The 12,461-nt window shown below is 47.6% G+C and overlaps 2 protein-coding genes across 5 annotated transcripts in view; one reads left to right on the top strand and one right to left on the bottom strand.

The window, feature by feature from the left end:
- ARHGAP44 (Rho GTPase activating protein 44) overlaps positions 1 to 12,461 on the top strand; it is a 205,530-nt gene that overhangs the window by 178,134 nt on the left and 14,935 nt on the right. For 2 of the 4 annotated variants that reach the window (XM_032139111.2, XM_032139114.2), the window contains exons 17-18: positions 9,183 to 9,200; positions 9,956 to 10,177. The exons of 1 other annotated variant lie outside the window; for it this stretch is intronic. In XM_032139111.2, the coding sequence (XP_031995002.1) occupies positions 9,183 to 9,200; positions 9,956 to 10,177 (240 nt within the window). The remainder of the gene's footprint in view (positions 1 to 9,182; positions 9,201 to 9,955; positions 10,178 to 12,461) is intronic. One more of the 4 variants, XM_032139112.2, reaches the window with a different exon arrangement.
- Positions 1 to 12,461, bottom strand: part of ELAC2 (elaC ribonuclease Z 2) — a 70,590-nt gene that overhangs the window by 10,770 nt on the left and 47,359 nt on the right. The gene's annotated exons all lie outside the window — the stretch shown is intronic.

Here is a 12,461-nt window from a genome sequence, read left to right on the forward strand (position 1 = left end):
TAATTTTGCCACTCTGAATAAAGAATTTGGCAATGCTACATTTTTTTTTAATTTATCAAAACTTAAGCCATGGAGTATTGGTGTGATATATAGGGTGTCCTAACTCCGCCAACACTCTGAGCAACAAAGTATTAAATAAATCACACTATTGTTTTCTGTACTTTTTAAGCTCCTTCTTAGAAAGTTTCTGGTGCAGATTATGTTTTTAGTGTCTTTTTTGTTTGAGTTGTTTTATTGTTTTGTAGAATAGTGAAATTTGTGTCTTAGGTCATTAGTCCTAAATAATAAATGAAAGTAACTCTACAGTCCCTTCTATTTCTCTGACAGTGCCAGACTTCCTGGTCAAATCAATTTTTTTTTCTACTGCCTTCAGAACAGTTTGCCAAAGTGTCTGCACTCTTGCTGGTTGGTCAGGGAGGACCCATGGAGCTAGCATTGGGCTTTGGACTCCAAGCATTTGTCAGATGCCTCCACTGGCTGCATCCCCAACTGAGCCTGGACAAGCTGGGCCAGGACTGTTGAGGGACCTGTGGAGAAGCCCAGAGGCAAGAATAGAAGTGACAGGCCAGGCACAGTGGCTCACGCCTGTAATCCTTGCACTTTGGGAGGCCAAGGTGGGCGGATCACTTGAGGTCAGGAGTTCTAGACCAGTCTGGCCAACATGGTGAAACCTCATCTCTACTAAAAATACCAAAGAAATTAGCTGGGTGTGGTGGCAGACGCCTGTAATCCCAGTTACTCGGGAGGCTAGGGCAGGAGAATTGCTTGAACCCAGGAGGCAGAGGAGGTTGCAGTGAGCCAAGATCGCACCCCTGCAGTCCAGCCTGGGCGACAGAGTGAGACTCCGTCTCACAAAATCAGAATAGAAGCAACATGGGTAATGTGACCTCCTTCCTAGCATCATGTCCCTCCCTTCCCAATAGCTGTCAGATAGCTGCCATCTTCCCCTTCTCTCCTTTCTGTCTCCACGCCCTGCAAGATGCCCATCTGAGACTTCAGTAGACCACTGCCCACTCCCTACCTCTGTGTTTCCTCAGTACCTTCCTCCCTACTGCCTCTTTTCTTCCTTCTGGCTCCAGCCCCTGCTCCCTGCACTTGCCCTGCTGGCTTGTCCACCTGTTCTGTTGCCCCTGCTTAGTTCTAGTCTCTCATAGCCTGAAACCCACGGATGACAAGGCCCTGACAGCATCTATGAAGCTGCCCCACAGACCCCATCAAAACCTCCTTGGATCCTGATGGGCCGGCGATCTGCCATGGAGATCCAGCTACCTCAGGCCTTGATTCTCCGAAGACCAACATACAGCTCCTCTTTGCAGGCCTGAAACCCGACGCACCTACTGCCATTACACTTGCTCCACCGTGGTCTGATCTTCAGGGGTTCTCTACCAGAGCCAGTTGACAGCAACCCAAATGGTCTATGGGATATTTACATCAGGGCCAGCAGCCTCCCTTGAGCTCTGTTTAGTGGGTGACCCATTCTCAGCCTTTGCTTGAGAGCTGCACTGCAAAGGGCTTGTCCCACCCATGTGGACTTTAATCTAGATGTTCAGTAATTTGGAAAAGGCACACTTGATTGAGAGGGTTCTAGAATAATTCAAACTGTGCCCTATGGTATACCAGTTTCCACTGGCAGTTGGTTATATTATGAGTGGGAAGGAGGATGGACTCTGATGTCTAATAAGTTCCTGAAGCACATGATCAACACATTGAAACCAGTTTCTTTAGTGTATGACTTCTTAGAGTCTTTAACATGCTGTTACAAGCCACAGACCTCCACAGGGGGCTGTAGCATGCATCATTTCTCAAATTTAGTACATCACAAAACATAAACTGAACCAGTGCCCCAAGGGACTTGTTTTTGCATTTGCAGACGTGGATGTCCTCTGTAGATCCTGCGGTGGAGGGATGAACAGCACATTAAAATCCCTGAGGCCAGGTGCAGTGACTCACACCTGTAATCCCAGCACTATGGGAGGCTGAGGCAGGAGGATTGCTTGAAGCCAGGAGTTCAAGACCAATCTGAGCAACATAGAAAGACATCATCTATACAAACAATTTTTAAAAATTAGTGAGGCATGGTGGCATGCACCTATAGTCCCAGCTTAGTCAGAAGGCTGAGACAGGTGAACTCCTTGAGCCTGGGAGGTGGAGGCTGCAGAGAGCTATGATAGTGTCACTGCACTCCAGCATGGATGACATAGTGACAGGCTGTCTAAAAAAAAAAAAAAAAAAATCCCTGAAAGAGATTATGTCATGGTTAAGTGATGCAGTAATTTTACTTCAGAGCTTGAATCTATGATAAGACAAACTTACCTAGAAAGTCATCTGCGTATGGATGGAAAATGTGATTCCAATTTTGGTTTAGGGTTGTCTGCATGGAGAGGGATGTTTTTGGTCCAGACCCCTTATCAGCCTCCTCCCCTGGACTTAGACCTTGTTGGATGCTGGGACCAAGTCTGAAATGTTGTCAGAGGACGTGGCCTTTATGTGTACTGGAGAGGTTAAGGTACTTCTTTGCTACTTACTGAAGAGAGGAGTTATTCCTAGAAAAGCTGGAAAATACTGAATTTAAGCCTCACTGGGTGCGTGTAGGCGAGGCTAAGTCTTAGGAGCTTTGGGTCCCCTTTTCACTCACCTCTGCTGTCCAGGACACCATCTGCTGACCCTGTGGTTCTCTGCCACAGTTCATCTTACAGTCCCTGAATGTGCACGCCTACAATGGGTGTTTGGGAAACTTCTGTGGATATTTGCGAAGCTACCAGGTTTCTCTGCCCCCTCTTTCTTGGCTGGCCTTTGCCAAATGTAACTGATCTCTAGAACAAAAACCAAAACCTTCCAAATCTCTATAGACTTAAACACTTCACAGCCATGTATTGGCTGACACCTCCTCTGGCTAGGATTCTTCCTGACCAGGAGTCAGAAACAGCACTGCAGATGTCTGATCTTCAGAGGTCTGTTCTGCTAACCCCAGACAACTCAGCTAGAATGGTCCACAGCAAAATTCTGCCTGGCGATAAGTGTATTCTACCTATAGATACCTATTCTTCTTGGAGCTGGGATCTTCCAAATTTTATATTTTGGCTTCTTTTTCTCCTTTTTTATTTTTCCCTCTTCTTCCTTCTCCTCCCTCTCTACCCACCCACTCCCCCCCTTTTTTTTTTTTTTTTGCTGGGGAAGGTCTTTGTTTCTCTTTAATTTTTGTAAGGTCTCCATCTAGGGTGTGTCAATGACTGGACACTGGCCAGGGTTAGACTTGGGGGTGTGGATCAGAAGATCCTGATCCACAACTCTTTTTTTTTTTTTTTCATGAGATAGAGTCTTGCTCTGTTACCCAGGCTGGTCTCAAACTCCTGGGCTCAATGATCCTCCCACCTCAGCCTCCCAAATAGCATGGCCCATAACTTTTAGTGGACAGATACACAATAGAATATTGTACACTGTGGTTGCCATGTCTGGAGCTGAATTTGTCCACGCTCCCCTCCTGCCTCAATTCCTCAGCAAAGACAGGCTTATTCTGAAATCTGCCATCATGGAGTGGCTGGGAAGGCATTTTTCTCACGTGGTTTCCTTGTTTGCCCCATCACAATACCAGTGACCTTCTCACTTGGCGTAAAAGGAATGACCCATTTTCTAAGTTCAGGGGGTTTAGAAGTGAGCAGACAACATCTTCTACCGGTTTACCCTTAGCTGCTCTAGTTGGCCGCTGAGCACCTCCTCACCAACACATCACTTCATTGCTTCCCTCTTGAACCCTGAGCCGTCGTTCCACTGGTCCTGGGCCTAATCCTTTCCCTGCATGGTCTACCAGGTTGCAGACTTTAAAAGAAGCATGCCACTTCATCTCTAGCATCAAGGAGCCATTTATAGTTCTTCTCTTTCTACTTCTCCCTGCTTACACTGTGTGAAAATAATAACCCTGTAAATAGCCCTGCATGCAGAGTCTGAGCATTGGAATCAGGCTCCCTCTGAGTTCAAATCCTGGCTACTTAACTCTGAATGCCTCAGTTTCTTCATATGCAAAATGGGGAAATCATGGTAAGCACTGACTTGAATCATTCTGAGCATTGAATGAAATATTGCTGACAAAGTGTTTAGAACAAAGCTCAGCACATGGTAAATGTTAGCTGTTCTTAGTACAGGAATCAGATTTTTGAGTGACATCCTCATGTTTTTAAGGTGGCAACGTGGCGGGGCCCAGTTTCCCACTGACGAGGCGTCCTGATCAAGCCCTTTCCTTGCCACCTAGGTGCTTGAATGTTTTTATCTGTCTCCACCTTACCATGAGCAATTGAGCTAATTCTACAAGCATGAAATATACAAACACCAAGGGCTTAGTGACAAAGCAGAAAATATCCTAGCAGCCAAGGACAGCTGACGGTTGCAGGAGGCTCCCCAGGACATGGAACACCCTGTGTAAGCAGGAAATGCTGTGACCATTCCAGGCTGAGCCTCCTGTGCCCTAGTGTATTTTGTTTTCCAAAGAACCTTTCAGACAAGATGACCCTTCTGACTCCTGACTCCTTTACTGCCCCAATGACCTGGGTTGGGCAGTAAGACTTAGAAGGGTTTGCAGGCATCCCCTCTTTATTTGTTTGTTCCCTAAGCTTGGAATCATCTAAGTAGGCTGTTAGCATCCCCTATTCTGAAACCCAAATTGGGTCATCCAACTCAGCAGAGCCCTGCGAGACTAAGAGACCTAGGGAAATGGGACCGATAATAACCTCCAGTCCCCATTTTTTTCCAGTCCCCATTTTTTGTTCCCTGTTCTATTTCTTTTTCTTTTTCTTTTTTGTTTTTTTCTTTTGGATACAGAGTCTCACTGTTGCTCAGGCTGGAGTGCAGTGGCGCCATCTCAGCTCACTGCAAGCTCCGCCTCCCGGGTTCATGCCATTCTCCTGCCTCCGCCTCCTGAGTAGCTGGAATTACAGGTACCCGCCACCACGCCCGGCTAATTGTTTGTATTTTCAGTAGAGACGGGGTTTCACCGTGTTAGCCAGGATGGTCTCGATCTCCTGACCTCGTGATCCACCCACCTCGGCCTCCCAAAGTGTTGGGATTACAGGTGTGAGCCACTGCGCCCGGCCTCCCTGCTCTATTTCTATCAGAGAACTCACCCCAAAATCTTTTGATGTTTAGGGTCCCTGTTAGGAAGGGAAGAAATCTGATGGGAAACCCGATAAACCCAGGTGACATGAGCCAGATGGGGTCTCCCTAGCATCTCTATCATGCTGTGCCTGATTCCTCAGTAGAGTATCCTTTTCCCCCCTTTATCAACATATTTTAGACTTGTGTTCATTCTCTTTCTCTGAGGAGATTTTTAAAAACAAGTCATAATGCGCTTGGCACCTATAAGCACAAAGCATTATCATTGACACTACATCTTACTGATTTCTTAGTAGGAGCTAAGCGCTTTATGCCTACAGTTTCACTGGCTCCTTACAACAAATCGAAGGAAGAGAAGCATGTTATTCCATTTTACAAAGGATGAACAGAGGATAATCAGATAGAACTCCTCCATATTATAGAGTTAGTCATTGGAAAATCTAGGATTCATACCCAGATTCTCTGCTTTCAAAGCCCTACTGTCCTGAGCTGGAGAGGGTGTGGAGTCACCACATTATACCCCAAAAACACAAGCCAGATACTAGGCCTTTATATTCCCTCCATCAAGATGTTGTCTGATTCTCTGAATCTCCAGCTTACCCACATCATGAAACACCACTGGCTTAGCTAGCTAGACCCTATTACAACCCACTGTGTGACCACTCAGCTTCTGCTACCAGGTCATGGTGCAAGGGCATGCTAAATATATCTTATCACTCAATAATTGATAAACTATCTTCATGGAAATGCCAGAAACAGGAAGGGAGGTATTAGCTCCATTCTATGGATGAAGAGAGAGCTCTACTGAGTTAGTGAATGGTTAACTGGGACTAGAGGCCTGGGTCATTCCAGAACCTATTCCATGATACCGTCTCATCAACAATACCCATGTGTGCATTATGATAAATTCTATGCAAATATAAGATGCTGGCAGGCAGGGAAGATTGTTCTTCAGTGGGTCTACCTTGCCAAAGTGAGGACTTGTCACCTGACTCCCATCCTGTGCATCTCAGTGATGAGCAGTGTCAACTCTGGATTCCCTGCCCCTTGTCTTCTTACTCTGAGAGACAGCAGTGGTCCAGCCTGGGTAACATGGCGAAACTCATCTCTAAAAAAATTATGAAAATTAGCCAGATGTGGTGGCATGTGCCTGTAGTCCAAGCTACTCAGGAGGCTGAGATGAGAAGATCACTTGAACCCAAGAAGTTGGGGCTGCAGTGAGCCACGATCATGCCACTGCACTCCAGCCTGGGTGACAGAGCAAGACCCTGTCTCACAAAAAAAGAGAGGAGAAAAGAAAAAGAAAAAAGAGAAGAGAAAAAAGAAAAGAAAAAAGAAGCAGTGGAGAGAATCACCTCAGGTTCCACTCCCCAGATTCTGTAGGCTCCCTACCTCCTGCTTATTGATTTCTAAGCCCTTTGCTTCACAGAGATTCTTGCTGGCCTCTGGCTTCTTGCTTTCACCTTGATTCAACTATAAAGGGATCTAAAAGCCAAATTGTTCTCAGTTTTCAGCAGAAGCCTGGGAAATCTTTGCCATTTAGATTGTCCTTAGGTATCCCTGCAGGGATGTCTGCTGGAGTCAGATATGTTTTATTAATTCCACTTCTGTATTGCTCCTTTCTTAAGAAACAGCAGCAGTGCCTTGATTCCGGCTACTGTTTCTTTATGCAATAAAACAATGAACAGAAGCTTGTGAACTGCTGATATAACCTTCTAGTTGGATCCCCCATCTGTGAATAGATTCCCCTTCTTGGCAGCATACTGAGCAATTTTATTATTTCTGCCTTCAGGTTGAGTTTTATCTAGACATTTGAACATTTACATATACCATTTTGCTTTGGAAGGTAAATGCACTTTTAGGCTTCCAAGAGCATTGCTGCTGCCTCTGCGATTGATTTACTGTGTAAAGATTTATATTACTGTTTGAAAATGTCAGTGAACATTTGATGTGAATTCACAGTGGAACATGTGATGCTCCCTCTTATGAGAAAGTCATTTCGGCTGGGAAAGTCGTGATTGCATATGGCACTGTAGCCTCTTTAGAAGAGGAGAAGTAGCACGTTGAACCCATATTTCTCAGTTGCCGAAGTTTGCCAGTGTTATTTAGCAAGTCTCGCCCAGTACCTACCCCATGCCCAAGCTGACACCTTCCCTTGGTAAACCAGAATATCACCAAGGAGGCTGGCGTCTGAGATTCCTGATGCTAGAAGGTACTGCTGGGGAAATAGAAGGCATCCCCCACCAGCTTTGGCACAGACCTTCTCGCCAGGTGAGAAAGCCTTTTTCAAGTAGAAGAGAAAGGGGCAAGGAAGAGAAGATGGGGTAGGACTTAGATTTTTAGGACTCCTTGTGCTGGTCACCATGTGAAACATCTCACATGCCTGCAATCCTCACCAACCATTGCAACTAAGTGGTATCAGTTCCGTTCCCCAAGAGGAATGTTAAGCTCTTTGTTCTTTTCATCCTGATACATTCTGAAGCTGGCAGACCACAGTTTGATGATCCTCGGCAGCCCGCTTTAAATACCAGGGGATGTAACGAGACTCTGTCCCAGAGTTTCAAGTGGCCTCCAAAAGCATTTCTGGATATCCTATAGGAAGTGTTTGTTTATCAGTAGAAGGTTCTCAGACCTCAGATGACTTTGGAAACTATTGGGTCCAGGAAAGAGACATCCCTCCCCTTTCCCTCCATCCCTTGAAGCCATCCAGCGGAGATGAGAAATACCAGCAATGGTACTAGACATGAGAAGGCCTCTGGTGGTCCTAGGAAGGAAGAGGATCAGGAAGCTGTCCCATCCCAGTGTGTGCTCAGTTTCAGCATCACTCCCCATATTTCCTTAAAACACCTAAATCCCACCATCCCACCTTCTGCAACCAAATCTCTATACTTGAACTTTTTCTATTATTAAATCTTGCTGTACCTCTACAAGGTAAATATGACCTTACTAGGTGAGCAGGATTTCATGGTGTAATAGTTTTTTGCTGCTGACTAGTGTAGGTGACCATTTGGCAGGGAGGAGGTGAGAGTGAGCACATTATAGTCCTCATACACCTATCTCTCTGTGCAGATACATGATAGAGACAAATGCTGGTTGGGAGTATATGTTTTCTCCGTGAATGAATGAATGTTTCTCCCTTAATGCTAGAAATGTGAGCCCTTACCTTAGAGTCAATGAAACCTTGGCTGAGATGACAGCAGCAGTACCTCCTAGATCAGAGGAAAGGGAACTAACCACCTTCTAGTCTATGTAACTTAGAAGTGAGTGGATAAGGCCAGGCACGGTGGCTCACGCCTGTAATCCCAGCACTTTGGGAGGCCGAGGCGAGTGGATTACCTGAGGTCAGGAGTTTGAGACCAGCCTGGCCAAGATGGTGAAACCCCGTCTCTACTAAAAATACAAAAATTAGCTGGGCGTGGTGGCGGGTGCCTATAATCCCAGCTACTCGGGAGGCTGAGGCAGGAGAATCGCTTGAACCCAGGAGGCAGAGGTTGCAGTGAGTGGAGATCGCGTCATTGCACTCCAGCCTGGGTGACAAGAGCTAAACTCTGTCTCAAATAAATAAATAAATAATCTCCGCTCACCTTTGCCTCAGCCTCCGAATAGCGGGAATACAGGTCCCACCCCCGAATATTTGTTTTTTATAGACGGGGTGGTCTAGATCTCCTGACCTCGTGATCCACCAGCCTTGGCCTCCCAAAGTGCTGGGATTACAGGTGTGAGCCACCGTGCCCGGCCATAAATAAGTAAAATTTTTTTTTTTAAAAAAAAGTGAGCAGATGACTACTTTTACCAATTTCTTTCTCCCTTCTGCCTCTTTCTTCCCTATGCCTTACCAATATCAACTCTTCCGCTGCTCTCTCTACCTGTGTGCATGGTAGGGCATGACTTGCACTTACACAAATAGGAGAGTCACTTTAGAGAGACCAACTAAATTGTAGTAATTTTACAGCACAATAAAAATCACACCGCAAGACCCTGGACCATGGAGAGAGACCCCTTACAGAAAGACAACCTTTATGTCCAAAGGAAGGCCTAGATTTTTTGAAACTAATATCTGTATGTTTCTGTCCCTGCAGCCTTAGGAAAATCCAAAGGTATGGTATCCTCTGGTAGCTATGAGGCCATGCTCAGTCTGTTCAACTCGTAGTGAGTTCCACCAGAGGGTGAATGCGCCGCGTCTGGTTGCTTGGCCGACTTATTTGAAGCTGTGTGCCCATCATTAAAATAGAAGCAGAGCCTAGAGGGACCATAGGCACAAGCAGCCCCTTCCCTGCTGTGTAGACAAGCGGGAGTGGCCTGCAGAGGTGTGACTTGGCCAGGGTCCCAGCAGTGGTGGAGCTGGGGCTAGACTCCCAAGTTACAAAAAGAAGGATGCATATTTAGATGTCTCCTGCTGTCAGTTCCACGCTCCCCACTTCGCTGCCCCTCCCACCTCGTCTTGCACTTGGGAGGAGTGAGTGTCCCTGCCCCCCCAGTTAGGCCACACACCGCTGTGAGGAAGGCTGGCAGTTTACACCCAGGGAGCTTGCCGGGCCATCATCCTGAGCTGGCTTTGGCAGAGGGTTGAAGCACAGCTTGTGGCCGCCAGCGCTGCCGACTGTGCCCTGCTCCTTGCCTCAGTGAGGGGGCCGCTCTTGCCAGGACTGGGCTGCCCAGGGCTGTGTCTTGGCCGCCGGGAGCAGCCAGGGTGCTGGGAGCACAGCCCCCAATGCATCGCTTCCCGGGCCCCCGGGGTGCTAAAGCTGCACTGCTCTTCTCCCAACGCGGACCTGCTTGAATGTGGGGGAGGGAGCCTGTCACCTGTCATCTGTCACGCGTGGGTAAGCGGTGTCTTTGTGTCCCTCGCCAGCATGGGCGTGAGGGTCATGGACACAAACTGGGTGGCTCGAAGAGGCTCCTCAGCCGGTCGGAAAGTGTCCTGCGCCCCGCCCTCCATGCAGCCTCCCGCCCCGCCCGCCGAGCTGGCTGCGCCCCTGCCTTCGCCGCTGCTGGAGCAGCCCATGGACACCCCCGCGGCCCCCGCGCTCTCTCCATCCGGCCTGGGCCTCCAGCCGGGGCCCGAGCGCACCAGGTAAGCGCGGGCCACTGCCGTCCGGGCGGGCTGGTGTGCGGTGCAGGGGGTGTCTGGGTTGGTCTCACTGGAGGCCTCTTGGATTTCGTCGTTTCTCACGCCCCCGCCCCCATTTCTAAGCATTCATATTTGGCTTCTGCATCGCACTGGCACCAAGTCAGTCATCCGCAGCTGCCTGGATTATCACACGAAGTCCAGTCTTCCCCAGCATAACATCACAAGCAAGCAGAAGGTGGCAGCTTGCGAAGGCGGGGTGAAGAGTCTTAGGTTCCCCAACTCTCTGTTTTCCCCTTCCTCTGTCTTTGTCGTTACAGTGGCCCCCCATATCCGTGGGGGATACATGCCAAGAACCCCAGCGCATGTCTGAAACAGCTGATGGTCCCGAACCCTATACATACTGTTATTTTTTCTTATACACACATACCTATGATAAAGTTTAATTCATAAATTAGGCACAGTAGGACATGAGCAATAACTAGTGATAAAATAGAATTATAAGCATATGCTGTAATAAAATTATGTGAATGTGGTGTCTCTCAATTTTTTTTTTTTTTTTTTTGAGATAGAGTCTCGGTTGGTCACCCAGGCTGGAGTGCAGTGGCGTGATCTCGACTCACTGCAACCTCCGCCTCCCAGGTTCAAGCAGTTCTCCCGCCTCAGCCTCCCGAGTAGCTGGGATTACAGGCATGTGCCACCACGCTTGGCTAATTTTTGTATTTTTACTAGAGATGGGGTTTCACTACGCTGGCCAGGCTGGTCTCGAACTCCTGACTTTAAGTGATCCACCCACCTCGGCCTCCCAAAGTGCTGGGATTACAGGCATGAGCCACCATGCCCAGCCTGAAAATATTTTATTGAACTGTATGCACCTATTTTTGGACCACAGTTGACCACAGGTAACTAAAACTGCAGAAAGTAAAACCACAGATAAGGAGGACTACTGTATCCTATTTCGAAGTTTACAATTTCTGTGTTTCTCATTCTCTTCTTTATAGTCATAGCAGCCAATTTTTTTTTTCTTTTTGTGCTGCTAAAATGGGTGCAAGTCGGGGAAGGAATGGAGGTGGTGGTCACACTGGGCCTGATGACCTTTGCAGCTTGCCACATGGTTGAATTTCCATTATTTTAGCGGAAGGAAAAAGACAGGAATTCATTTTATGGCTAGCTTGAAGAACATTAACTGAGAACTTTCTCTTTTTAAAGATAAAAAGACATGATTGCTGCCCTTAAAAAGTTCACGTTCCAGTGAGCAAACAGGCCCTGACAAATAATGACAGCACTTGTTTTTTTTTTATTTTTTTATTTTGAGACAGAGTCTCAGAGTGCAGTGGTGCGATCTCGGCTCACTGCAGGCTCCGCCTCCCGGGTTCACACCATTCTCCTGCCTCAGCCTCCTGAGTAGCTGGGAGTAGAGGTGCCCACCTTCACGCCCGGCTAATTTTTTGTATTTTTAGTAGAGACGGAGTTTCACCATGTTAGCCAGGACGGTCTCGATCTCCTGACCTCATGATCCGCCCGCCTTGGCCTCCCAAAGTGCTAGGTTTACAGGCGTGAGCCACCGCGCCCGGCCATATGACAGCACTTGGTTATGCATACCCAGGGTGGCAGGGGAGGAGACAGTACCTGGCCCTTCCTTGAAAGGGGCATGATCGGGGGAGGCAGATTCTGGAAGTGAGAATTGCACCATGAAACAGCTTTGCTGTTTGTTTCTATCTTTTCTCAAACAGCAATTTAGAACACCAGAAAAGCAACATGAAACCACATACCATTGTGTCTCCTGTTAGAGGACATGGCATTCCTCCATGACCACTGCCAGAAAAGTTTTGGAGACTTTGGGAAGCTGAATCTTCTAACCCAAATCTTTCTCCAAACACACATGCATACACATGGACACACATCCTCACATACCATCACCACCAGCACACGAACACACACCCACACCCACACCCACACCAACCCCCTACATGAGAGGCTTCCAGGCTTTTTTGTTTTGTTTTGTTTAATGAGTAAAGAGTATTTTCACAGCCAGGCGTGGTGGTTCACACTTGTAATCCCAGCACTTTGGGAGGCTGAGGCGGGCGGATCACCTGAGGTCAGGGGCTCGAGACCAGCCTGGCCGACATGGTGAAACCCCATCTCTACTAAAAATACAAAAATTAGCTGGGTGCAGTGGTATATGTCTATAGTCCCAGCTACTCAGGAGGCTGAGGCAGGAGAATTGCTTGAACCCATGAGGTGGAGGTTGCAGTGAGCCGAGATGGCACCACTGCACTCCAGCCTGGGT

This window comes from Hylobates moloch, unplaced genomic scaffold (genome assembly GCF_009828535.3).
Source record: "Hylobates moloch isolate HMO894 unplaced genomic scaffold, HMol_V3 SCAFFOLD_19, whole genome shotgun sequence".
Lineage (NCBI taxonomy): Eukaryota > Metazoa > Chordata > Mammalia > Primates > Hylobatidae > Hylobates > Hylobates moloch.